The 25,816-nt window shown below is 40.0% G+C and overlaps 1 protein-coding gene and 1 long non-coding RNA gene across 5 annotated transcripts in view; one reads left to right on the forward strand and one right to left on the reverse strand.

Annotated features, from left to right (window-relative positions):
- The window catches only part of fam13b (family with sequence similarity 13 member B), a 95,041-nt gene that overhangs the window by 29,994 nt on the left and 39,231 nt on the right, over positions 1-25,816 (reverse strand). For all 4 annotated transcript variants that reach the window (XM_034181992.1, XM_034181994.1, XM_034181995.1 and 1 more), the window contains 4 exons: positions 21,111-21,238; positions 6,997-7,041; positions 4,094-4,189; positions 2,501-2,648 (listed from right to left, as the gene is read on the reverse strand). In XM_034181992.1, the coding sequence (XP_034037883.1) occupies positions 2,501-2,648; positions 4,094-4,189; positions 6,997-7,041; positions 21,111-21,238 (417 nt within the window). The remainder of the gene's footprint in view (positions 1-2,500; positions 2,649-4,093; positions 4,190-6,996; positions 7,042-21,110; positions 21,239-25,816) is intronic.
- On the forward strand, positions 6,720-25,438 carry LOC117520702. Its single transcript, XR_004563739.1, has 3 exons — positions 6,720-6,730; positions 11,002-11,010; positions 24,735-25,438. It is a non-coding gene; the product is annotated as an uncharacterized LOC117520702 (long non-coding RNA).

Here is a 25,816-nt window from a genome sequence, read left to right on the forward strand (position 1 = left end):
CAACATTGTCAGGAGTGGCTGAGGGTGCGCACAGTGCGCAGCTGGAACAGCTGACCGCTGTGTACTGCAACTCATCTCGAGAACATGCAATGCATATGTGTGGGCGGGTGCTCAGGCCCTCATGACATGCTGATAATTACGCACAGAGTACATCGTCTGAGCGTGCACAGTACGGTGTGAAATGAAAGAGCCAGCCAGGCAGGCTGATGCCACTTCCACCACGTAAATTGTAGTTTACATGACAGGCAGAAAGAGTAGAAATTAAATAAAACAAGTATGGGTAAGGCATGAACTCAATGTGTGATGGGTTTGCGGACATATGGTGCCTGTCACCTGACCGCCAACTGACTATCATCTGGACCTGACCGTGCACGCAAGGTGTTAAAATAAAAACACAGACATCAGACAGATGCAGGACAAAAAAAAAATACATACAACAATAACTACATACATAAAATAAAAACCACAGAACAAAGGAACAGAGAGTGAGCCTTTTTTTTCTGTGAGCTGACAAGGTCCTCAGACAAAGGTGGGCACGTCCCTGCGGCCTGCAGATGTTCAGATATCTGTGCTCGCAAGTCACAGCTGGAGAACACCTGTAACGGCTTGTAGAATATGACCTTGCATAACTTCACCATGAAGCGCGGATGTTGGCATGCTGTCCTCACATGGAAATAAATTAAAAAACATATCACCTCAGCTGACTGTGGCAATGCTGGTGAATATCGTGCGATGTAGCAAAACACCTAATGGGACACCTCCGCGAGGCATGTGTATCTGTGGGATACATTGTAATAATTAAAACACATATCACTTTTGCAACGCAGTCACTACTGATCACTGTGCACTGGACACCCCATGCTGGCTGATGTGTTCATGAGACAAGCGCATCAGGTAATTCATGTAAAAAATAAAAGGAAGAACAGTAATCCACGTCATTTCAGTACTTCCTGGTGTACGTCTAGGTGGAAGCTCAGTCCACTGTATATATTATGTATTATAAATTGTGGTGCTTTTTTAATTTTATTTATTTATTTTTTACAGTGAGAACAGATTCATGACCAGTAACATGATTGTCTTACATTTAAACAGTAAATTCATTGTTCCTATAATGTTCTGAATCTGTGCTCTGATTATTTTGTGTTACACATTTTCGTTTGTTTATGTATATATGTCCAGCATGTAATTGCTCCGCTGCTGTGTGGGTGACTTTCCACATGCTCGCACTGTGTTCATGTGAACGAACACGAGCATGCATGAAACAGTCACCGTGGTATCGTTCACGCCTGTTTGACCGTGTCCCCTTCCTGACAGCAGGTGGAATGTTTCGCGGTTCCCCATTTCCTTTTTTGTTCACAGATTTTCAGCCAGTTTTCTGCTGTGAAGGGGCCTTTAAGGGAACAGTTTATGGGGTCCACACTACAATCAATTAAAAACAAATTATATGTGCATAAAGAGAAAATGTTTAAAAAGATGGGGAATATATCTCCACATCTTCCAGGCAATTCAATGCGATACGACCCAAACTGAAAGCACCCAGTGTTGTGATTATTTACATTTGTTTTTAATACATGGGTTTTTCTTTATGTACTGACAGTCACAGTGATCATAGGATAGCGATGACTGATGATAGCATCTATGGTGCCATCATGATAAGTAAAAATCTAATTCAAGAGAACATTCTTGTATTAACTGGCTGAAAATGACGTTTTATGGACTAATTTAGAATTATACTCTGAGTAGGCAGTTAAGAAACACAGCTGCTTCAAATTCTCTGCACTGTCCACTGCATGGAAATTTGACAAACTGAACAAAGCTGACCAACACGGCAAAGCCACACTCAGAGAAATGTGGCTTCATTCTTGTACACGAGGAGTGAGAAGTTCATTGTTTGGGCTGTCGTATAGAAGACAATTCAAACTTTTGTTGCTTTCTTTTTGTGTGAATGTGAACAAGGCCAAGTTAAGGAATGTATTTTTACATTTCTGGCCAATCATGGAGAAAATGTGATATTTTCAAATGATTATGACTGTGTGTGTGTGTTTTTTTTGCTGGTGTTGTGTGTGTAAAACAGTCTTGTTATTGTCTCTTCCTGATACCACAGTAAAATTCCAACTTATGTAGCAATCAGAACAGAACAAAGACGGACTGTGCTGATATTATCAAGCATTCAGCCTTCTGACGACGCACCCGCCTGACACAGGAAGGTTAGTTATGAGAAATATGCTGCTCCTCCACACTAACTGGTCTGGCTGTGGGTCAGGCATGTGCGTTCACAGTAAGCCACCATACACTGTTTAATTTCTCTTGAAATTTGTGTACAATAAATAAATAAAAAATAAAAAATAAAAATCACATTTTTGTGCATTTGTATGCATCTAGAGGTGTCTGCGTGATTCAGAAGTTCCACACACACACCTACTACTACTACTACTACTGATACTACAGCTGTTCACAAGTGCGTGTGTGTGTCACACGTGTTTGTGCGTCTCCCACAGACCTGTATGTTGTTTTGTCTGTGGTCGTTAGGACACTCCGAGTGTTTCACTGGGGTCTCTGCGCCCGGGTAGCAGGGACTGTCCTCGAGAGTCGTATGTTGATCCTCGTCCCCATAACGAGTCCGGCCCGCAGAATTGCTGGGATCCACCCTAAAATTTATTTTAAATAAGAATTTAAATTAAATATATGAATGAGTAAAATGAAATAATTTTTAGTAAAAAGCTGTTAAAGATTAGTGGTTTCAAAGAGGGCAATGCTTTTCAATAACCAAATACTAGCTACAACCAAATGATCAAAAAACAGTTTTAACTAAAAAAAAACAAAACAAAAAACAGACAAAAAAAATATTAAAAGCTTATCTACTGCTTATCTTCAGCTTCTCGGGTCACAGTGTACTGACACGCCAACAGCATCAAAGATCATCTTTCCATTGCAGGTAAAACAAGTAACCAGTAAACTAACTCAATGTGTCTTTTTCAGGAGTAAATAAGGCAGTGTAATAAACATGTTTTGTCCCATAATTGTCCCACTGTGAGAGAACGTCGGCTACGACGTTATGACTGTGTGGCGCATTTCTCTGAGCGCGATCCAGTGCACAGGTGTCTCAGTGCTGAGGATTCTGGTGATGGAAAAAGGCCAAGGAGATGCCTGGCTATCACCTGGATGCTGCAAATGGATGGTTACTTTCAGGAGCTGGACATGAACCCGCGGTCTTCCTGGGTGGTAGCCAATCAGTCCAAGGCCTTGGGCAGTTCCACGGTATGGGATGTAGTGACACGCAGCCTTGGTGTATGCTGTGATGATGACGAAAAGTCAGCCTCTCTGAGATTATAACTAACCATCAGACTAAGCGTGTGTATTATATTACATCTAAGAAACTCTGTCAATAAACCTGCTAACTTTAGTATGCAGTATAGATTTAGTTTAATGGGTTTTTTTTTTTAAATGGTGCGATGAACCCCTTAATAATCACAAATTTTGTACATCATGTTTTCGTTAAGTTTCGACTCCACTAATAACAGCTGATAACCTCAACATGTGCAGGATGTTTATTATCTTGACTGCTGTCAACAGGTTTGCCGATAACCTGAACCACCCATGTGGCTTCATGCACTTCGACGCTGACTGACTTATGCTGACTGATGCGTGTCCTAACACCAAGCCAATGCTAATTTCAGCCACTTGGAAAAGTTGCTTCGTGCAAATTTCTTCCAGCAGGAGCAGAAAGAAAAAGTACAACAGTGTGATTTCACACCGATAAGGTTTTGTCAGAGTCATATAAGAACTTCAATAGGGGTGGTGGCCAAGTGGTTAATGCGCTTGGTTTCAGTGCAGAAGGTTCCGGGTTCAAATCCCACCCCTGCCACATTTCTCCATGTAATGTGTAGTTGCGTCAGGAAGGGCATCCGGCGTAAAACCTGTGCCAATTCAACATGCAGATCCACCTTGGATTTGGATTTGCTGTGGCGACCCGAGTGCAAACAAGGGAGCAGCTGAAGGGACTTACTTTATATAAGAACTTCAATGGAAACAACACTATGTGTTTGGGCTCAGTAGATCCGGTTCGCCCAGGTGTTTTTGAAGGCAAACCTACCTCTGGCTGTCATAGTTGCTGAGGCCTTGGTCGATGGAAGACTTCAGCTCAAAGAGGTGGTGTTCTACTGCAGCCCTGATGGATCTCTGAAGTATCCTATGAAACACACACACACATTTCCTTAATAATTTCTATTTTTTGTTTTGAATCACAAGGGATTTTTACGGCGTTCAGCTCAGGCCCATCAGACAAAAAGACACACTGTCCTCTGCTGGAATGTTGCTCAGACAGTAAAACTGAAATCAGGGTAAAATTTAAGTGTGGAGTTCAGTGTGTATACTGGAAGGCAGCCAGTGGTTTGAGTGTTTACTTACAGTGGACGAGAACATGTGCATGTTTTCTCTGTGACCGACTCAAAGCCGAAGCAGGGGGAAGTCCATGCATATCCAAGCAAATCAAAAGCCTCCTCGTCTATTTAAGTCTCGCTTAAGGAGTTTTAATGTATGATGCAAAACTGTCTCCTTGCCACTGAGGTTTATATCACAACTCAGGCACCAAGCATGCTGTAAAATCTGCAGTACTTCATTAAACTGCAGCACCAAACACAAATCTGTCCAAAACAGCCTTAATAATCAGATTTTATACACTGCATCCTGTCGTCTAGCCACATTTGAGACAAACAATGACGGATAAAGCTCCCCAACTGAAAACATACATATGAAGAAACATGTTGGAGAATCTGTTTTTCCAAACAGGATTAGGTCGTGTTCGCTCCTCTCACCCTTGTTGAAATGTTGAATGGCAACACAAATGACAATCTTATATGCTTCTGTGCAAAAATTTTAATCTGGTACTCACCGGAAAATTAACTGTCACCTTGAGGGGTTTTTCTAAACGGGGAAATAGGGGCACGGCGCCACTTTGTTTTAGCATGAACCCTTGCCAAAATGCAGATTTTTTTTCAAGCGCTATTCCTAGCATACAGCCTGCACCTCAGTGATCGATTCTTCCAGAAATACACAACACAAGTGTGTTTCCCGTGGGGAAATTATGTAAAGTTTCAATAATGAGTTGGAATGGCGTGCGAGTCCAGAATGTTTTTAGAACCTTAAACCTCAACAATATTTCGAAGAGGAACTCAACCCTTTTATTTCCTGTTAATTACTTAATTATTTAATGTTAATTTACTGCTTTAATATAATTATCAATTGTTTAGGTTCTTGCTATAATATACATAATATTGTTATTGTTATTATTATTATCATCATCAGTATTATTATTATTTTATTACTTCCACCAAGGACGTAATAAAATCATTGGTGTTAATTTTTTTTTATCTGCCTGTCTGGTAGCAGGATTACGTCAAAACTACTACACAAATTCTTGCCAAATGTGCACCACAGATAGATATTAGGGCATGGAAGACTCCACAGAATTTTGGAGGTGATCCGAATCCAGATTGGCGGACATCATAAATCTCTGATTGCTTTTGTTTTATTATTACTTCTATTTTGTCATTTGATTTTTAAATGGACCACAATGGAAATACATGTTTTCACTTTCTTGTGCCATCTATGTATTTTTAACATATTTACAATTTCACATTGTAAATATAATTCTGACACGGGGAAAGATTAAGGGGGGGGGGAGCAGAGAGGTGGGGAGGCCAACAAAACCTAGAAAAGGTAGCGTCAGCCTTCAGACTTTGAACTCTCGCAGCCTGATATGGAAAGTTTCAGCTTCAATTTTTTTTCCCCTTTTTCTTTTTTGGCTTCCTCTATTCACAGGGCCACTTTGCACCTAATCATGTAGCTCTCATGTGTTGTAACTTTTTGCTATTCTTTGTTACAAATATAGTTCAATGTCATAACTCGATATTACGAGTAAAGCCAAAATTTGTGTGTGTGTGGGGGGGGGGGGGGAGTAGTAACAAGATATCTATACAAATTACTTGATATGATTTGACATCAACCCTGAGTTTTCAGTAAGTACAGAATTTAACATGTTCAGAAATAAACCAATTTATGCATTCAGAATATTTTTTAAAAATGTAAGTTACTGAACAGTATTAAGAAAATACAATGCTTTTTCTCTGTCTCTCTCTCACACACACACACACACACACACACACACACACACACACACACACACACACACACACACACACACACACACACACACACACACACACACACACACACACACACACACACACACACACACACACCCTGTAAAGCGGGTCTGCTGCTGTGATCGGGAACTCATGTAAATCCTGCCAGCTGAGGAGGCGTTTTAAATGCCCCCTGGTAGCCGATGTAAAGTGAAGGCATTAATCAACCTCTCTGACACACACAAAACCGCACTGAGGAAACCACAGCCTCTGTAGCCACCTAATGCTAACACTTTACAGACTGACTCAACTTAACATGTAGTATACGACTGCTTTGCCATACTTTAAAAAAAATACTAACCTTTGACAGTCAGACTCCATTAATGTCCACATGTGACATAAATTTTTTTTTTTTTTTTAAATCTTGTTTCACGCAGTGAAGATGCAGAGGAGCAAATCATGTGACTGATTTCATGCCCTTCAGGCTGTAAAAGCATGCGTTTGTGCAAAATGCTTTGATTTTCAATAATCACCCTCTTTGTCACCTTTCTTGGCTCATCAAATTCTTTTCTGTCACGCCTCTCCTCGTCAGTAGCTCTTTCTCATTTCTGCTTATTCTGGCACTGCTTTATTAGAGTCCCTGTTGGGCTAACGCTGCCTCTCACATCCCTATTTTACAGTTCTTTTTTGTAATCACTCTACTTTTATTGTATTAGATGAGTAAAATGTGTGGGATCAAACTGCTCATACGAAGGCCCCCCCCCCCCCCCTCGTTTTTCCTCTTTTCTGTACATGAACATTAGTGTGTGTGTGTGTTGTGGTGAGTACACAATGTGACTGTGTGTGCACTTACTCAGCAGACTCTGCAGGCAGTATGGATATGGGGGAGAGGTGTGAGCTGTGGAGAAAGAAAGAAAAGAGGCAGAGGTTAGAACATCATGTACTCCTCAACCCCCCTCCTAGAGGTAAATGACTTTTGTGTGCAAGTGCGTGTTCCAGGCACATGACTGCATGTGAACACACATTTGTGTATATTATATGTGCACCATATATATAGGACAGATGGACCAAAAGACTAATGCCACGTTCACACCGGGTGCGACGCGAGCGACAGGTTGCCATGTAATCCCTATGGAATGACGCGTTTTGACACCAAGTCACGCAATGTGACGCGATGGACGTGAATGAAGTGTCGCGAGTGAAGCGTTTTTGAGCGATTGGCGCGTTTGTGGCGCGATATTGCGTCGCATCACGTCGCGTTGCCCTCCTCCCCAAGTTGAAAAATCTGAACTTTTTCCATCTCGTCGCACCGCGATGACCAATCAGGGACTGAATATGTAGTGACGTGGAGATGTCTAGAGTTTGACTGAAGATGTGAACATGTCCTGTATCTGGTAGCAGCCTGTGAGCAGGACTTATGTCTCTTTTGTCCTTTATTTCACAATTATGAGAGAGTTTTTGGAGCGAGCAGCAGCCCTACAGCAGCGGGAGCAGAGTTTCTTTCTCTTTTTATTTTACATGCATGCGCGAGCGAATCGTCCGTGGAAATTATTTTACTTATTAACTACACAGATGTATAATAAAACAAATGGTGACTGGTTTCTAAACACTTATTGCTCCCGGTGTGTAGTGAGCGCCTTGTATGGCAGCACCCTGACATCGGGATGAATGTGAGGCATAATTGTAAAGCGCTTTGAGCGTCTGATTCAGATGGAAAAGCGCTATATAAATGCAGTCCATTTACTTATTTATTTCTGTATGTATGTATTTATTTATTTATGTATGTTCATTGTTAGTTGGTTTTATATTTTCTGTTGCGTTTCTATTCAGGTTCTTTTTGTCTCTTTCTCTAAAACTGTATATAATAACTAATCATTAGATTATTAATATATAAACAAAAATAAATTTAAAAAAATTATAATTTGTAATACATTTGACTTTTACGACAACAAACGCTTGACAGCTGCAACTGTTTAATGCTAACTTTAACATTGAAAATGCCATAGATATGCTAACGTGTTAGCATTAGTCACGTTTTTAAGTTATAAAATACATCAACTGTTTCAGAAGACCATAAGAGGTCGGTTTAACATAAAAAATGGTAAATAATACTCATAACCATATGCTCTTTAGAGTTTTAGCAGGGGAAATTAAGATAAGCGAAAGAAAAAAAAAAGAATCAACGAAGCAATGATCGAAGCACTGTTTCGATCTGCGAATCACTGCTTCCATTGGTTCAAGGTTCAAAGCAAAGCCGCGCTGCAGATAAGTTGATTACAGACCCGCTGCAGGGTCTGTAATCAATGTAGAGAAATGATCATTTTCCTGACAAACACCCCAAAAACAACGGCCACACTGAAGCACCGATAAGGGAATTGTTAAGTAAAAAGGTTATTGATGTCGGTGGATCGAATCATTTCTTAACGATACCCGAAAGGAACTGGTTCTCAATACCCATCCCTACACTGGATCAGAGTTGTTGGGAACAGATGGTCCAGACCTTGTGTTACATTTGTTGATCAGATCTAATAGCTTTGTTCACAACCATTATGCTTCCACTGTCAATTAGGAAGGATTCAAATCATTAATAAAATGATCAACTGCATTCATAACTTTTCAATGTGTACAAACTGATGGCAGTAATGCACCAATATGACGGTATGCCAAATGCTGTCATGACGCGATCACTGCACCCACACTGTCATTTAACTTGCATAAGCAAGGAAGTGTGGCCGTGCATGCTTATGTGCAGTGAAATGTGTTTGTTTATTCAGCAGAAGGACAGACAGAGAGACATATGGGAATGTCCAGGATTATATAACACGCTAACGTATACAAACACACAAGGTTACTCACATTATTTAAAGAATATAAAGCAAAGTGGGTGTGTGGCAGGAAAACCATAAAATCCTCTGATGGATTCATAACCAGCTCTTTAAACACACACAAGTTCGCTGTGGAGAAGCTAAAGAGGCGCGGCCTTGAGACCGTCAAACAAGGAAATCATTAAGGTACCACAGACAAGGTCCTTCATCCAGCAAATCGCAGCACACAGACATCACTGCGTGAGTGAACAGGTGAATGTGAGGCATGACTGCAAAGCGCTTTGAGCATCTGCATCAGATGGAAAAGTGTTACAAAAATGCAATCCATTTACACACACGCGTGTCTGCACCAAATACTCCAAATGCAGCAAGAAGTACTGACTGATCAATAGACTGAATTATTAATGGAAGACAGGAAACCAAAAGGTTCACCTTTCTTACTTTTCCACATTCTGATCAGCCACTTCACATTTTTTAATTCCCATTTATGTCCTTTGACAGATTACTTGATCCACAGAAAGACTTTGATAATTGTTTACATAATGCATCAAAGAAAAAGTCAACTGACTGGTTTAAGAGTGAAAAACCTGTCGATCTGCTGCTTCTCTCTCTCTCTCTTTTTAAATGTTTAATTTTTTTGAAACATCACTGTACACTGGACATCTTTGGATAGTTTGCTCTGGCAAAATGTGATGACATTCAGCATTTTCTTAAACTTTGTTATTACAAATGATTAACTGAAGAATCACAAGAATAACTAAAAAAAGCTAACATTTATTTGCTCATTTTTCATTCCATTATCACGGTTCCTCTTTTCTGTCTGTGGCTCCCTTTTTTATTGCTGCTTGTTCTAAATGTAGCTTGTTGTTGCATTTTATTTTCCTAAGGCATCCGTATCACATTCCAATATTAACACTGCAACCTTAATAGTGACACAATTGTGTGTTCAAAAAGGAATGCGGAAAAAGCGAGAGGGAAGTTTTTTCCTTTGCTGACTTAAATCACATGCTCAGTTCTGGAGTGTGGCAAATGTAAAAGCAAAGTTATGCAATTAAGCGCACAGATGTCTGATTAGTTTTCATAAACTACAGCTATCTGACCCAACAGTCTACATCTGTGTGGCGAGTGGACGTTTCGGACTTGTGCCAAAATATGCTGATGCATATTTGTGTAATATTAGGATTAGACTTTCAAATACACCAAAAAACCTCAGCAATCTCAATTTTATCTTGGTTTTCCAAATAATTAGATGAAATAACATTTTCATTTTTATGAAAACATGAAGGTTACAGCTCATTAAGGCTGTGAAAGATGTCAATTCTGACTGGAACATCCTAGGTCGGAATGTCCTTGTCCGAAACATCCGTGACATAAACATTCTAGACTCCATCTCTGTGTGATGTTCATTCCTCAAACATATAAACTCTATTGGATGTGTGATTATCTGGCCTGAGCTTCTGTCAGACTCTAAGTCAAAGAATTTACATTAGATCCTTTTCTCCTGATACACAGAAGAGCTCTTTAAACGGTAACACACCCTTTACACGGCAGCTCTCGTCCCTTCAAGCACAGATAACTGCACCAGGCTTTCTTGTTAAGCTGTACCCAAAGGGGCCAAGCTGGGTGGTTGTATCACAAAAAGATCCTTGACAAGGCCTTGAAAGACATTACATATTCTCAGAGGGCCCTAAGGATACAAGAATTTGATCCCACACAATTTTACCCCTAAGAAACCTGCTAAGCGCTTTGGGATGTTCCTGAATGCTTCAAGCTCTTCCAACGGAACAGTTTTGGTTTATATATATATACTCAACAAAAATATAAATGCAACACTTTTGGTTTTGCTCCCATTTTGTATGAGATGAACTCAAAGATCTAAAACTTTTTCCACATACACAATATCACCATTTCCCTCAAATATTGTTCACAAACCAGTCTAAATCTGTGATAGTGAGCACTTCTCCTTTGCTGAGATAATCCATCCCACCTCACAGGTGTGCCATATCAAGATGCTGATTAGACACCATGGTTAGTGCACAGGTGTGCCTTAGACTGCCCACAATAAAAGGCCACTCTGAAAGGTGCAGTTTTATCACACAGCACAATGCCACAGATGTCGCAAGATTTGAGGGAGCGTGCAATTGGCATGCTGACAGCAGGAATGTCAACCAGAGCTGTTGCTCGCGTATTGAATGTTCATTTCTCTACCATAAGCCGTCTCCAAAGGTGTTTCAGAGAATTTGGCAGTACATCCAACCAGCCTCACAACCGCAGACCACGTGTAACCACACCAGCCCAGGACCTCCACATCCAGCATGTTCACCTCCAAGATCGTCTGAGACCAGCCACTCGGACAGCTGCTGAAACAATCGGTTTGCATGACCAAAGAATTTCTGCACAAACTGTCAGAAACCGTCTCAGGGAAGCTCATCTGCATGCTCGTCGTCCTCATCGGGGTCTCGACCTGACTCCAGTTCGTCGTCGTAACCGACTTGAGTGGGCAAATGCTCACATTCGCTGGCGTTTGGCACGTTGGAGAGGTGTTCTCTTCACGGATGAATCCCAGTTCACACTGTGTAGGGCAGATGGCAGACAGCATGTGTGGCGTCGTGTGGGTGAGTGGTTTTCTGATGTCAATGTTGTGGATTGAGTGGCCCATGGTGGCGGTGGGGTTATGGTATGGGCAGGCGTCCGTTATGGACGAAGAACACAGGTGCATTTTATTGATGGCATTTTCAATGCACAGAGATACCGTGACGAGATCCTGAGGCCCAGTGTTGTGCCATACATCCAAGAACATCACCTCATTGCAGCAGGATAATGCACGGCTTCATGTTGCAAGGATCTGTACACAATTCTTGGAAGCTGAGAATGTCCCAGTTCTTGCATGGCCGGCATACTCACCGGACATGTCACCCATTGAGCATGTTTGGGATGCTCTGGACCGGCGTATACGACAGTGTGTACCAGTTCATGCCAATATCCAGCAACTTTGCATAGCCATTGAAGAGGAGTGGACAAACATTCCACAGGCCACAATTGACAACCTCATCAGCTCTATGCGAAGGAGATGTGTTGCACTGCATGAGGCAAATGGTGGTTACACCAGATACTGACTGGTATCCCCCCCAATAAAACAAAACTGCATCTTTCAGAGTGGCCTTTTATTGTGGGCAGTCTAAGGCACACCTGTGCACTAATCATGGTATCTAATCAGCATCTTGGTATGGCACACCTGTGAGGTGAGATGGATTATCTCAGCAAAGGAGAAGTGCTCACTATCAGATTTAGACTGGTTTGTGAACAATATTTGAGGGAAATGGTGATATTGTGTATGTGGAAAAAGTTTTAGTTCATCTCATACAAAATCGGAGCAAAACCAAAAGTGTTGCGTTTATATTTTTGTTGAGTGTATATATATATATATATATATATATATATATATATATATATATATATGCCACATGTGGGACCCAAGACCAACATATGATTAAAAACACACATTTTAGATTTTTATACTAGCACACAAAAACAGTGCATCTGTCTTCAGATGTGATGTACTAGAAATCACCAGATATAACAACAACATGGATTATATCAGCTCATACCACATTTCTTCTTTAGTACTGATCCTTTTTATGCAACCAAATGCACCTTACACCGTGTTAAGTGGAATGAGCCATTAATGGCATTATAAATGACATCCTAAAATGATGACATACTTAAGACAGACATCTTTAAATATCTTCTCACATCATCCAAGAACTGAGTAGAAAGGAAAGAGAGAGAAGGTGTATGTGTGTTTTTGTGCAGTCAGTCTGAGGTCAGATGTGATTCCAGAGAGGTGCTGTAGTCAGTACATGTGACTCGGCTCAGTTCTGCCTGTGAGGTACTACATACTGCAGCAATCTAACCACCCACACAAGAGACACACACACACACACACACACACACACACACACACCACTGCCATACTACTTTGCATCTGCTCTAAGCCTTTTTCAAACATCTACATAATTTTTTCATTTATCCTTTACACACAATGAAACATGTACACAAAGATAAAGCCCATACTATCACAGAAGCACATGCAAAATGCAACCTACATATCACTACCACATTTAAATAATAATTTTTAAATATTTACCAACTGTAAATAAAACTGGACACACACACACACACACACACACACACACACACACACACACACACACACACACACACACACACACACACACACACACACACACACACAATTCAAAGTACATACTGCAACATTGAGCATACCATTGTTTAAAATCAACAAAAAAAAATCTTATTTCTACATTAACACATTGCATAAAATGATGGAAATACTGCATAAATAGACAATTTTGTAGTTTGGGCATTTCATGGAAGAACAGAAATTAGCCACAGTTAAGTTTTTATTATAAGCATGGTGACAGTTGTTCAACAACAATGTGGTTCACAATAAGAGTACCTTTAAGAAGGATTTGTAAAGTATTTACATTTAGTTTAATAATTAGGTTGTGAATTAAGTTATGAATTATTCATGAACTCAATACAGTAAAAAGGGGGTAACAGAAAAAAAATCCAACTTTGGATTGGTTAAACCATTGTACGTGCAACATTTTTTTTTCAAGATTTAGATTAAACTGTTGAAGGAATAGCAAGAAACTGTTCATCAGAAAATTCAAAATGAATGAAGATTTTCAAGGTTGAAGATGAATTTGAATATTTATTTTAGGCCTCCAAGTTCAGATGTTATTGCTAAAGGTCTACTGAAGGTTGTTGTAGTGCTGCCATCAGGTCACATAAGCTATACCTTTTTGCAGGTGTCCGTAACGAACATGTTCAATAAGTTTACTATCAAAATAGTTATTCAATCACAAGGTATAGCTGATTTTGTGATATAAACCACACCCACTCAACTTTGGCCCCCAATTGTAGCAAAACAGAATAAATAAATACATAAATAAAAATTAAAACTCCATGCAATAACTTTTGTGGTTCTTAAATTTTCCACACAATCATATTTTGCACATCATGACCAATTTATCACTTTGTTATGAAAATAATGAATTGTCACTGCTAAAAATTAAATCTGATCCTATACCCAAACTAAAAATGACATCACTGTTTTTTTTTGTTTTTTTTTAGAAACATACAACAAAACAACTTCTTTTCATGGTATTTGAGTTATTGGCAAATTTCTGTCAAATGTTTGGTATGTTTCAAAGGAAAAATACCATCCTGCACACATCAATTAAAACAATTCTTTCAAATGTGCAGGATTTAAAAGATTATATTGCAAAAAGTGCAAACCAAGTACAGTAATCAAAGTTGCTGCTTCAGCCATTTGAAAAATTGCACACTTTCAAATAGATGTAAAAGCGTTTAAACATTCAGCCCAAGAAGCAGACAGAATTATAAGCATATTTCAATAACAGCTCTTCAAGCTGCCTCTAAAAGAATAAACATTTACAGACTTTCACATTAAGGACAAACGTTCATACAGTGACTTCCACACACTGAAAACCCAAACAGAACAAAACTATTATTGCTGGATTAAAGATCACTTTGTCTCATGTCATCCCATTTAGAGTAAAATTACAACCTGACTTTCTCGATTGTCTCTCTTTACTCGTTCTCTGATAAACACTGACCAAGAAAATGGTCCGACCTCAGCTTCTCCCAATTCTATTGATTTCACTTGATTGAAAAGTAAAAGGCTTAAAATATTCAACATTTCAAGATTTCTTTTCATCAAACACTCAACCTTATTTATTCTATCCTCTAATTAACAATCTACCTTTTTCAACTTCTCTCCATCCAGACTTTTAAAATGTTTACCTGTAATCCATTCATTTATCCATCAATCCTTTATCCAGTAACACGTCTATTCATGCACTTACTTCAATCAAGCCAGTAAAGTTACAAAACACAGATGTTTACCTCTGCAGCAGAATGTCACAGGCTAGTCTCATTTCTCCAGCCTACTGTGACAGTAAATTGTCTTTCTTTCCTTGTCTTCTTTTGTCAGTGGATTCAGCCCGTAGGTGTTTCTTTGACGTCGTAGGGCACTTTGGCCAGTTTCTCTGTTCTGTCTGGGTCTGTATGTCAGCAGACCAAAACGTCACCTATTCAATCCCAGCTGCTGATGCTTTCAAATGTCCAAAAGAATAACTAGTTTCACTTTTAAATAAACTCTGTACGATTTCTGGTTTTGCCTTCTCTTTTGCCCATTTGACACATATCTTGAAGGACCAATATCCAGATGACCAGCTTATTCTGGCTTCCTTCAGTTTTCTCCTGTTGGTATTTACTGTCAGTATTTGACAGATCTGCGGGTCGACCATTTATCCTTTATTTCCAGTGGAGCACTTTGAGGTGTCAGCGTCGGCACCAGTAGGTCTAGCAGCACAGCCGGGTATTGCTTGGGTTCATTCTGTGGCTTCCATTGATCGGCTGTTACTTCTGTGCCTTGGACTGCTGGAGTCTGTGTGTTTATGTGAGTGTGTGTGTGAATGTGTATGTGTGAGTGAGCTTGTCTCACTCCACACTGCAAAAGTGCTGCAGTTGAGATCCACCGCTCTGCTCAAATATATGAGCTTCTGATGTAACCAGGCAACTACCCAGGGAAGACCAATGGAATGATAAATACTGCAGGTGATAGCCAATTATGAAGAGGGAATAAGTCCTGATGGCCTATCACAAGGCACAAAGTGGGAGGGCACTTGCTTTTTTTTGGTCCACTCAGTAGTGTCTATGAACTTGGTAGTTATTGCACTCAGCTCAACGGGCTGTGTAATGGTACACACACACTAATTTTATATAAGACTCTGAGCCTTTTGTAATGCCTATCTTAGCTTTGCAGGATGGCATCAAAATTCAACAGTTTCCTAACCACAAAGGGAAAGAGAGAAAGCTTGACAGTGACACAAAAACAGGTGGTCACAGAGTGTGTGACGTTTCTATATGAAGGAAAGCTGCAAATGGAGAAAAAAAAAAAGGTTAACACTAATTTTAACGGGAGAAAGATGACGGCAGAATAAATAGAGGAAGATAGAAAGTCCTATTTAAGCATAACAAACATGTTTTAAATGTATATTTCACAGTTCTATTCATGCCTAGGCTGTGTGAAGACACTTCAGGGTCTGTATATAAAATAGATCATCTAATGAGTTTTCAGTCAGAAGGGGCCTTTGGACTGAATTTTACTATTCAAGTCTGCAGCAGTTTGGAAAGCTTTTTCCAAACATTACAAAAGTGCCTTGGGGTGACCTATGTTGTGATTTGGTGCTATATAAATACATTTTATTAAATTAGCAAAGCATGTTGGGCTTGTCTTTTTTTTTGCTTCAAAATCTACAGCAGTATTTTACTGACCCTGTGACATGAGTTTGTGTCTGTGTTTCTTTCTTCTTCATTTGCACACAATCTGTTCGCATATCAGATCAACAGAATGTGTTTTTCTTGTTCTTTCCTAAGGCAACATGACTGAGCAGCGGATGCCACAGTTACCTCACTGCAAGACGAATAAATGTTCTGCCCATGTGGTGTATACATGCTCCTCTGATGGGTGCACGTTGGTTCCTGCACACTGTGCAGAGGGATAAATAGCACTGTTTAAGAATGGATAGCACTACTGGCTAATCGATAGCTTCATTGTTATTTTAATTTATGGCATGACCAACACGTTTACATAAACAGACTACTGACATATCAAGTGTGTTCTAACCTCTAGTTGACTTAATCTTGCTCATTTTGGTTAATACTTGAGGGCATTCAAAAGGTGCCAGATGTCAGTATCATCAACAGAATGCGACGCCTGTCAATATAAATGCCAAACCTTGCAAGCACCCAGGAAAAAAACAAAAACAAAAAAGAGAACAAAAAAAAAAAAAAAAAAGTAATGCCCACCTCCTCCCTCTGGGAATATATTTTGCACTGTAGACATCATGAACGGCCCCCCTGTAGTTGATCAGAATTCATTACACCAGATACGTGTGTGACAGATTTGTTGCTAAAGTCACTTTCACTGAAGGCAGACGTGTAAAACTTTGACACTTTAATGTGAACTGCGTTGTGAATTTGTGGTGACTGAAGCAGCTCTTTGCCAACTCTCTGTGCAGCGCATGAAAGTCTATAAATCAGGCCTACCTAATTTCAGGCCTGGATGCAACGTTTGGCCTTTGCTTTGAACTGATTCAGCAGGTATGCCTGGAATTACATTTTCAAGAATAAAGGGGGTGAACATACACCCTGATATCTGCCATAAATGACTGCAAATGAGGTCAGTATTAAAAAAAAGTCTAGAAAATAAATTTGGTCCATTAGGCAGAATAATAAAAGAGGGGGAGGAAGAAAAAAACATTCCATCATCCCCACTCTTATACCGAAATCGGCCCGTATCAATTTATTTTGGCCGAAATTCATTGACAGCGGTGCAGCTGGTGCAAGAACCAGCATGTCCGCTAGGTGGCGATTACGTTTTGGCCGAAGACAGCCAAAGTTTACATAGCTGGGCCACAAGATTTTTTTTGTAGGCTACTTACAAGGGGAAGTTTCATTTAACAACTTCAAAATTTTACTGTGTTGTTTGTTCTTCTTTTCTAAGAAAAATATAGCAAAATTATTTTTTAAAAATCCGCCCACCCTCATCACTTTTTTCTGATATCAAGAAACATGAACTAATGTTTTGTATTTGTTTTTTAATGTGGCCTTAGGCCCCAGTCACACTGCACTAATGAAGGCCACCGAAGCCAAAACGAAACAAGAAATCTGGACTTACGTTGACTTTCAGAGATGTCATCTAACCGTTGTCCAGCTTCGTTCCTGTAGCTGGCACTTTGTCAGAATTTTCAAACTGTTGAAAAATGTGACCGAATCCCGATGACAACTTCAATTCGTCCGTATTCTGTTTTCTTTGTCTTGACGGTTCCTCATCGTTTGTGTAGTTCCCATACCGTCAGCATTCCGTTTGACTGTCGTCCAACTTCGTCCAACCTCCCAAGTCCGACGTCTTGCACGAACATTGACGATATCTGAACGGATCAATAACTAAAGATCCCACGAGCTGAACGTGACTCGTCCATGTGCGGGATGAAAAGTAACATTTTCAAACAAACAATAGCGGGAAGAACATTTCGCCGTTTGCTTCATTTTTCTTTTGTTAGTTTTGGTTTTGTTTCGTTGTTTTATGCACTCCGGACTCGCAGGCTTTTTGGTGATAGGAGAAGTGGCAGCTCATTCGTCCACTTTTTCTCAGTGATTTGTGACTCTGGGACTTTTTTCCTTCGTTCAGTGATCGCCGTGTGGCGTGTGACCGGGCCTTTACTGATATTGATTTGAAGACATATCACCCAGTCCTAGTCATAAACATAACCAGTGGACAAGCGATAAGAGCTGTTTCACAAGTTTCTGTAGCCTTTTGTGACTTTTTTTTTTTAAACACCATGGAGAAACAGACTACACAAAGTCCTGGGTGCATTAGTGCATTGCTCTGTCATGATATAATAGTTGATGACCTCCAGAACTTACATGGTCAAAACACAGTGAGTCTACATTCTAGTCATACAGCTGTCAGTCCTGCACCAACTGACATGTACTCAGATCTATGTTGAGATTAGGCTTACTCATCAGACTGAACATAAATGTATAGTTTCTATGAATATGGGTGAGTGAAGAGAGACCTTAAAGTATACCTGGCATTACTTTAAGTTTGAATGACAAACATGCTGCATGCACGCATGTGTGCCTCGATGTGCATAACGCGTGAGCTACAGCCCAAGAAAAAAAAAAAAAAAAAATACAGCACACGTGCACCATATGCAGACGTGTGCGCTGTTGGCATCCAGAGAAAGCAAAGAGTTCTCCAGCATGTTGCAGTGTTTGATTAGAGTATAAACCATGTCCACAGCCACATAAAAATAACAAGGAGAAAATCTCATAAGGGGATTCACAGAGAGGCCCTTCAAGAAATGTAACCTGATTACAGCCCGGTTATCTGTGCTAACGGACGGCATTTCACTGGCAGAGCGTTGTTACAGTCATGCTCGGACTGTGATGACTGTAACAGACAAGAAGAAGAGCACAAATACAGGCCGAAAGCTCAAATTTCAGGACTAAAGTGGACACAAACGTTTCATAATTTGTTTAGAATTGACCTTATTTCCTGCAGTTTGACATTACCTTTCTCCTCAGACTGAAAAAAACTAAATAAAACAATAAAAATCAATAAAATTGATAACAGTGTAGAGACTCCTTCAGTCCTCCAGCCCCACCCCCACCCCCTTGTTGCTCCATCAAAGCTGTCTCTGCCCTCAATACATTGTTCCTTCCATTAATCCATCCCTGTCTCCTACATGTCTATTCCTGACAAGAGACAAAAGTGCCCCAGAGTCCTTGTTTTCAGCTGGTTTGATATTTCAGTGACCTCATCAAAAATACTTTCCAGATATGAAGACTATAAACCATGGACACACAGACAGGAAAACAGTGACATAACAAGAGTCCAGAAGATAAACAAAACACCAGGGATTATATAGATCTGAAATGAGTAGAGGCTGTTAACACACACACACACACACACACACACACACACACACACACACACACACACACACACACACACACACACACACACACACACACACACACACACACACACACACACACACACACACACACACACACACACACACACTGTTAATGTGTGGTGTTAATGTGTGTGTGTTTACTGTCAGATTATATTCAGGGACGACTGGATCAGGAAAAAAGAACAGACCTCCCTGTCAGTCAAGTGCGGGACAAACAACTCAGATAGTTAATGTCAAGTCACTTGAGGAGAGCTTTCTAAAGTGATCTCTGATCTCTCTTTGTCAAAGAACTGACAAACAAATGAAATAAAGTAACCTCAGAGTGTTTGAAACAATAAGAGACATTGATCATTACAGGACAAAGGTTGATTTAATCACCATAAAGAGTTCAGCATTGTCAGGCAATGCTCAGTAAATGTGTACGGCTCTATTATTTCTATACACACACACAAAAATTAACAGGCAACAGTTAAAGGACAGCATGTTAGGATGGAATAAAGACAGAATTAAAAGCTGGACTCAGTCTATTGGATCAGTATTTGAGGGCTTTCATAAAACTTTCTGTGAGCTCTTAAAGCAATGTTCCTGTGCACAATGAATGAATGACCAGTGACGCGCTGCAGCTGCAAGCATCAACTTTTTAAACAGGGCATGCACAGAACGATGCAATCAAGAGCTATTTTGGGACCCACTTAATTTCTCCAGGTACAGTGCTCACGAAGTACTGAAAATTACATTTAATGCTGAACTATTTTAAATGCATGCATCTACTCACATTATTGTCAACCAGTAATTATGAGTCATATATGGGTCATTTAACTAAATAACAGTTGAGAGCACAGCGATGCAACGAGAACTACATTTGCCATTTATTTAAGTTTTTCTGTGGTTAAAAGCCACATTTAATAGTTTTTCCTTTCTACCAGGAAATAAGGAGGCTTGTCTGAGTCATTTCTGCAAGACAGACTTTTTTTTTGGGGGGGAGAGATAAAATTTCAGAAATGTAAAGAATGTGGAAGAAAGGAAATAAAAGTGGCACAGAAATACAATACCTGGTGTTTTTTTTTTTTTTTAAACAACTTCAAAACAGATGTGTTCTCTGGAGCTTTGAGCCAACACACATTCAAAATGCTTTCTGATGCAGGCTGCAGACAGCTGGTGCTATAAATACAACAATAATCCACGAGACCAGACACCGAGGTTGGCCAAGGTCAAAGCCATGATGGCTGCAGGCTAGACAAGGCTAACAGAGAAGTACAACCACCTGAAACAATAGCATGAGAATTAAAGATCAAAAGGGCTGACTAACACTGTGTCATTTAGATTTATTCGCTGTATCTAATCCACATCTTTGACTGTGATTAAATCCACGTACTACAGCTGTCACCTCAAGCTATCATCCAGCACCACCCCCACAGACACGAGGTATTTTGTGTTCCCCTCACGAATAAACCTAATTCCTCACTGAGTCAAACAAATGATTAGTTGGCCCGATAGACTTGTGGGTAAGTACTGGTTGTCCTCCAGAGCACATGTCTCACCTAGCGGTGGGACTGTCTTCAGTGCATGTCAGCTGTGGTGAGTTGGAGGAAATTGGAGCTTCCTCTCCATCCTGGGGCAGCTCTTCACATTCTGCCTCACATTTCTCATCATCCAACAGCTCCGTGATCTAAAGACAAACAAGGAGAGACGTGGGTTGTTATAGGACAAACGGTAGGGCAAATGGCACTTAATGTTTAATGCAGCCTGCCTGGGGTGACCTGATCTCTGGAGTGTAAAGTCCTTTATATGACATACACTGATCTGTGCTTTTTATATTTACTCTCACTCTGATTTGGAGCGGAAAAACTACATGTTAGTTGAAATTTTACATTTTTTTGTTTGATTTTCTGTCCTAATTCAAGTGAAGAAAGAATGTGAAAGCAAGGAGACATGACCACTGGACAGAATGTAATGAATGTAGCACTGCAAAAAGAGGAGGGAGTGGGGTGGGGGGGTGGTGTTAAATATGTCAACAAAAATAGCTCCTAATGCAGATTGCTCACAGCATATGAAGAAGACAGTCTGCAGTGTAGTTTTGATGTGGTACATAGAGTCACTGTGTTTTAAAATTTTTAATTTTCTAGTTATGAAACAAGTTCTTTTGTTTGTTTTTTACTCCACAATATTTCTGTTTTCAAAATATTTATTTGTCTTTATTTAATGATTCCTGTGGTGACCCCAACAGAAAAAAAAACAAAAAAAAAAAAAACAAGAGAGCAGCCCAAGGGACTTACTTTTATTTAATGATTATTAAGGCAATTTTTAAGTGCAATAATTCTGGGAATTCAAGTCTGGGTCAGAGGTGATGAATTTGATTCATTTCAAGTGCAATGTTGCACATTAGGCCACCGAAACATGTTGAAAGGATGTTCTGTTACCGATTTTCTGGTTTTTCTATCCTACATATGACAATTTGTCCTCTAATTTCTTCGCTTGCCTCTCTTCTTCACCGTTCTCAGCAATCACGTCCATCTGCTGCTGTCACTGAGTCACTGCTATGGCAACATCTCCCCTCCAAGACCCGTGATTGGCTGCCTGGGAAACCTTGCATCGTCACATGTGCAGATCTGGTGGGATGACTCACTAGAAACTCTTTTCTGTTTGTATGTGTGTTTGAGAGATTAAGAAACCACACCATTTTTCTCTTTAGTCTTTAACTACCATCTCCCTATATATACCTTGGCTAAAAACTTTGGAACTCAATTTTCCCTAACTGCACAAATTGTTTTATCCACAATGCATGTAACTTGGACATTATAACTGAGCACACATACCGTTTGATAATGTAGCTTCATGCCTGCAGTCTGATCCACTGATCACACAATGTAAAATGAATTCACTCATAACTCCCCACAAGCAACATGAACGGCCTGAAAACGTGTATATAAGCTCAAGTTGTGCAGATATTTAAAGGTTCTATCAATGTTCTGATCACTGGCTCTACTCTTTTTTTTTTTTTTTTTTTTTTTTTTTTTAAGATATTTAGATCGACCTTAGTATACACTAGTAGAGTTCTACTTTAGAATTGGAATATATTAGAGAAGACATACCTTACTGAATTTTCATGAAAGAATGAGCTGTAATATACATTTAAATATAAGTCTTCTGAAGTGTATCATGTACGTACAAGGTCAATATTATGAACTCTAAATGATAAAATATTCATTCAGATGAGTCTACAAAGTTCTTAATGCGATCAAAGTTGTGGACAGTAAGATATCAAAAAGCCATGACTTGGTATGGTCACTCAGAGGGGAAGAAGCGAGGGTACTGGAAATAAGGAGGTGGAACATTTTAATCGCATTAATGCCCAAATTACTGAGCTGCAGGACATCTATGTGACTGATGCTTTAGAAGGTTTTGTGAGTGTGTCAACATATCCAAACGTGTGTGCGTGTGTGTATGGGGGCAGACACACAGAGTGAGTAAAGAGACAAAGAATGCCTGGGAACAAAAGGTCTTGACCTTGGCTTGTGTTCAGCGGTCTTGTCCAGAATTTCCAGATAAAACACAGAAACAAACTCACATCACTAGTTCAAGCAGAACTGCGAGCAAGCAGAGAAAACAGAACCACAACGATCAACTATTCTCATCTCAAAAAGTTGGTTTAAAGGCTGAGAGGGCTTTTTCTGTGTCTAATATATGTACTGTTTTACCCCACAGGTGGCACCAAATTATACTTATACTATGTTGGCATTCATTACTTCAGAGGAAGTGCAGTGGTGCAGAGCCAGTGCACTTGCTTTGCAAACAGAAGGATGCTGGTTCAAGCCTAACTGTACCCATCGGATACGATACACTTTATTGATAAATGGATAAACTGGAGATGTGTCAGGAAGGGCATCCGGTGTAAAACGTATTAGTGTGGCACTACTTTTAAAATTCTGCGTATGTATGAGCTCAATATTATTATTAATTTTATTTCTCAAGAATTTAACATTTAACATCAAGGTTTCTAAAACCAAGAAGGCCTTCAACAAAGAATCCTCTAGAGTCTAGACAAACTGATTTTGGGGTTGAGTGTTCTATTATACTTCATGCTAGTTTATCAACCAAGGTCTCAGCCTTGGAGTAGGTTATTGTGGTCCAGTTCTTTCTGCTGTAGAGAAAAGAGGAAAACAAACAAGAGCTCATGAAAAAACAACCAGCATCACTATAGTCACTAAAACAAATCTGTTTGCTGACATGACAAGGCTGGCTGATCAGGAAACGCTGACCAAATGTAGTAAGCACTGGCTCAGTCTGCAGTCTGTCCGACATACTGCATTTACTGAAAATTCTATCCAGCAATTTGCACTTGTTGGAAGCCAGAATGATATGAAGATAATAAATTAAACAGCATAATATGCTAAACTTTCCTTTCCTTTTTTTTTTTTTTTTTTTTTACTAAATGTAGCTCATGCGTTTCCACCTCACTCTGTCCTCTGCATCTTCATCTGTCACAACAACCACCTGCATGTACTCCCAACACATCCAAAAGCCTCCTCTTTAGCCTCCCCCTTCCCGTCCTTCCTTGTCACTCCATCTTTGACATCAGTCTTCCGACATACAATGTTTCCCTCCTCTGCACATACTAAATCAATCAATCAATCAATCAACTTTTTTTTTATATAGCGCCAAATCACAACAAACAGTTGCCCCAAGGCGCTCTATATTGTAAGGCAATGCCATACAATAATTATGAAAAACCCCAACGGTCAAAACGACCCCCTATGAGCAAGCACTTGGCGACAGTGGGAAGGAAAAACTCCCTTTTAACAGGAAGAAACCTCCAGCAGAACCAGGCTCAGGGAGGGGCAGTCTTCTGCTGAGACTGGTTGGGGCTGAGGGAAAGAACCAGGAAAAAGACATGCTGTGGAGGGAGGCAGAGATCGATCACTAATGATTAAATGCAGAGTGATGCATACGGAGCAAAAAGAGAAAGAAACAGTGCATCATGGGAACCCCCCCACAGTCTACGTCTAAAGCAGCATAACCAAGGGATGGTCCAGGGTCACCTGATCCAGCCCTAACTATAAGCCTTAGCGAAAAGGAAAGTTTTAAGCCTAATCTTAAAAGTAGAGAGGGTATCTGTCTCCCTGATCTGAATTGGGAGCTGGTTCCACAGGAGAGGAGCCTGAAAGCTAAATCATCTCAATCTCACTTCTCTGACCTCGTCTCCAAACAGTCTTACTTGTGCTGTCTCTCAGATATGTTCATTCAAATTCCTGTTCATCATGAGTACCAAAGAAAATTGCAGCATCTTCAGCTCTGCCTCATTTTTGTTAGTGCCACCCCCTATAAGCCATAAAACACAGCTAGTCTCTCAACCATGACGTAAACTTTCCCTTTCACGCTTGTAGACACCCTTCCATCACTAATCTCTCTCCTCCACTTACTTTACCCTTCCTGCACTCTCCTCTTCATCTCTCTACCACACTCTTTATTACTTTTAACATGGATCCCAAGTAAAAATACAAGCGTCATCCTTAAATACACACTCTACCAAATCATCTAACTCACTCCAGAGATCTTCTTTCTCCTTCAACTCACAACCTACCTGTGGGGCATATGCACTGATGACATTCATCATCACCCATTCTATTTCCAACTTTACACTCAGCACCCTATCAGACATTCATTTAACCTCCAACATTCTCTTAAAATACTCTTCCCAAACACCATTTCTCCTCCAGTCCACACCATGATACAAGAACCTCCAATGCTCCTGACCTCACTTCCCTTCCACTTGGTCTCTTGTGCTCAGCAAATTCAAATTTCAGAATTTCACACTTCTAACTTTCATCCTGTCCTTCTGTCCCTGGACACATTCAAAGCTAATTCTTCGCTCAACTGCAACCCAGTTTCTGATGTACAGATATCATTTTTTTATTTTATTTATTTAACAAGGTTAGTCCCACTGAGATAAGACAACACAATCAGGAAGAGTTGATCCAATCCAACCTTTTATTACATTGATTATTTTTTAAAAATGTAACATTTCAGATCGTTAAATGGCATTTTAGGACAAGGCTGCCAAAAACTACCCCTGGAGGGCAACTGCCTTGCATCGCCCCCCCCTCACTTACACCCACAACTAACTAACTGACAGGTGTGTTCAGCCAATGAAGAGCTGGGAAACATCAGAATTAAACAGTCAAGTATAGACATGACATTATGCAGGGTAGGGGCCCTTCAGGAACAGACTTGGGGAGCCCTGCTTTTG

This window comes from Thalassophryne amazonica, chromosome 11 (assembly GCF_902500255.1).
Source record: "Thalassophryne amazonica chromosome 11, fThaAma1.1, whole genome shotgun sequence".
Classification (NCBI taxonomy): Eukaryota; Metazoa; Chordata; class Actinopteri; order Batrachoidiformes; family Batrachoididae; genus Thalassophryne; species Thalassophryne amazonica.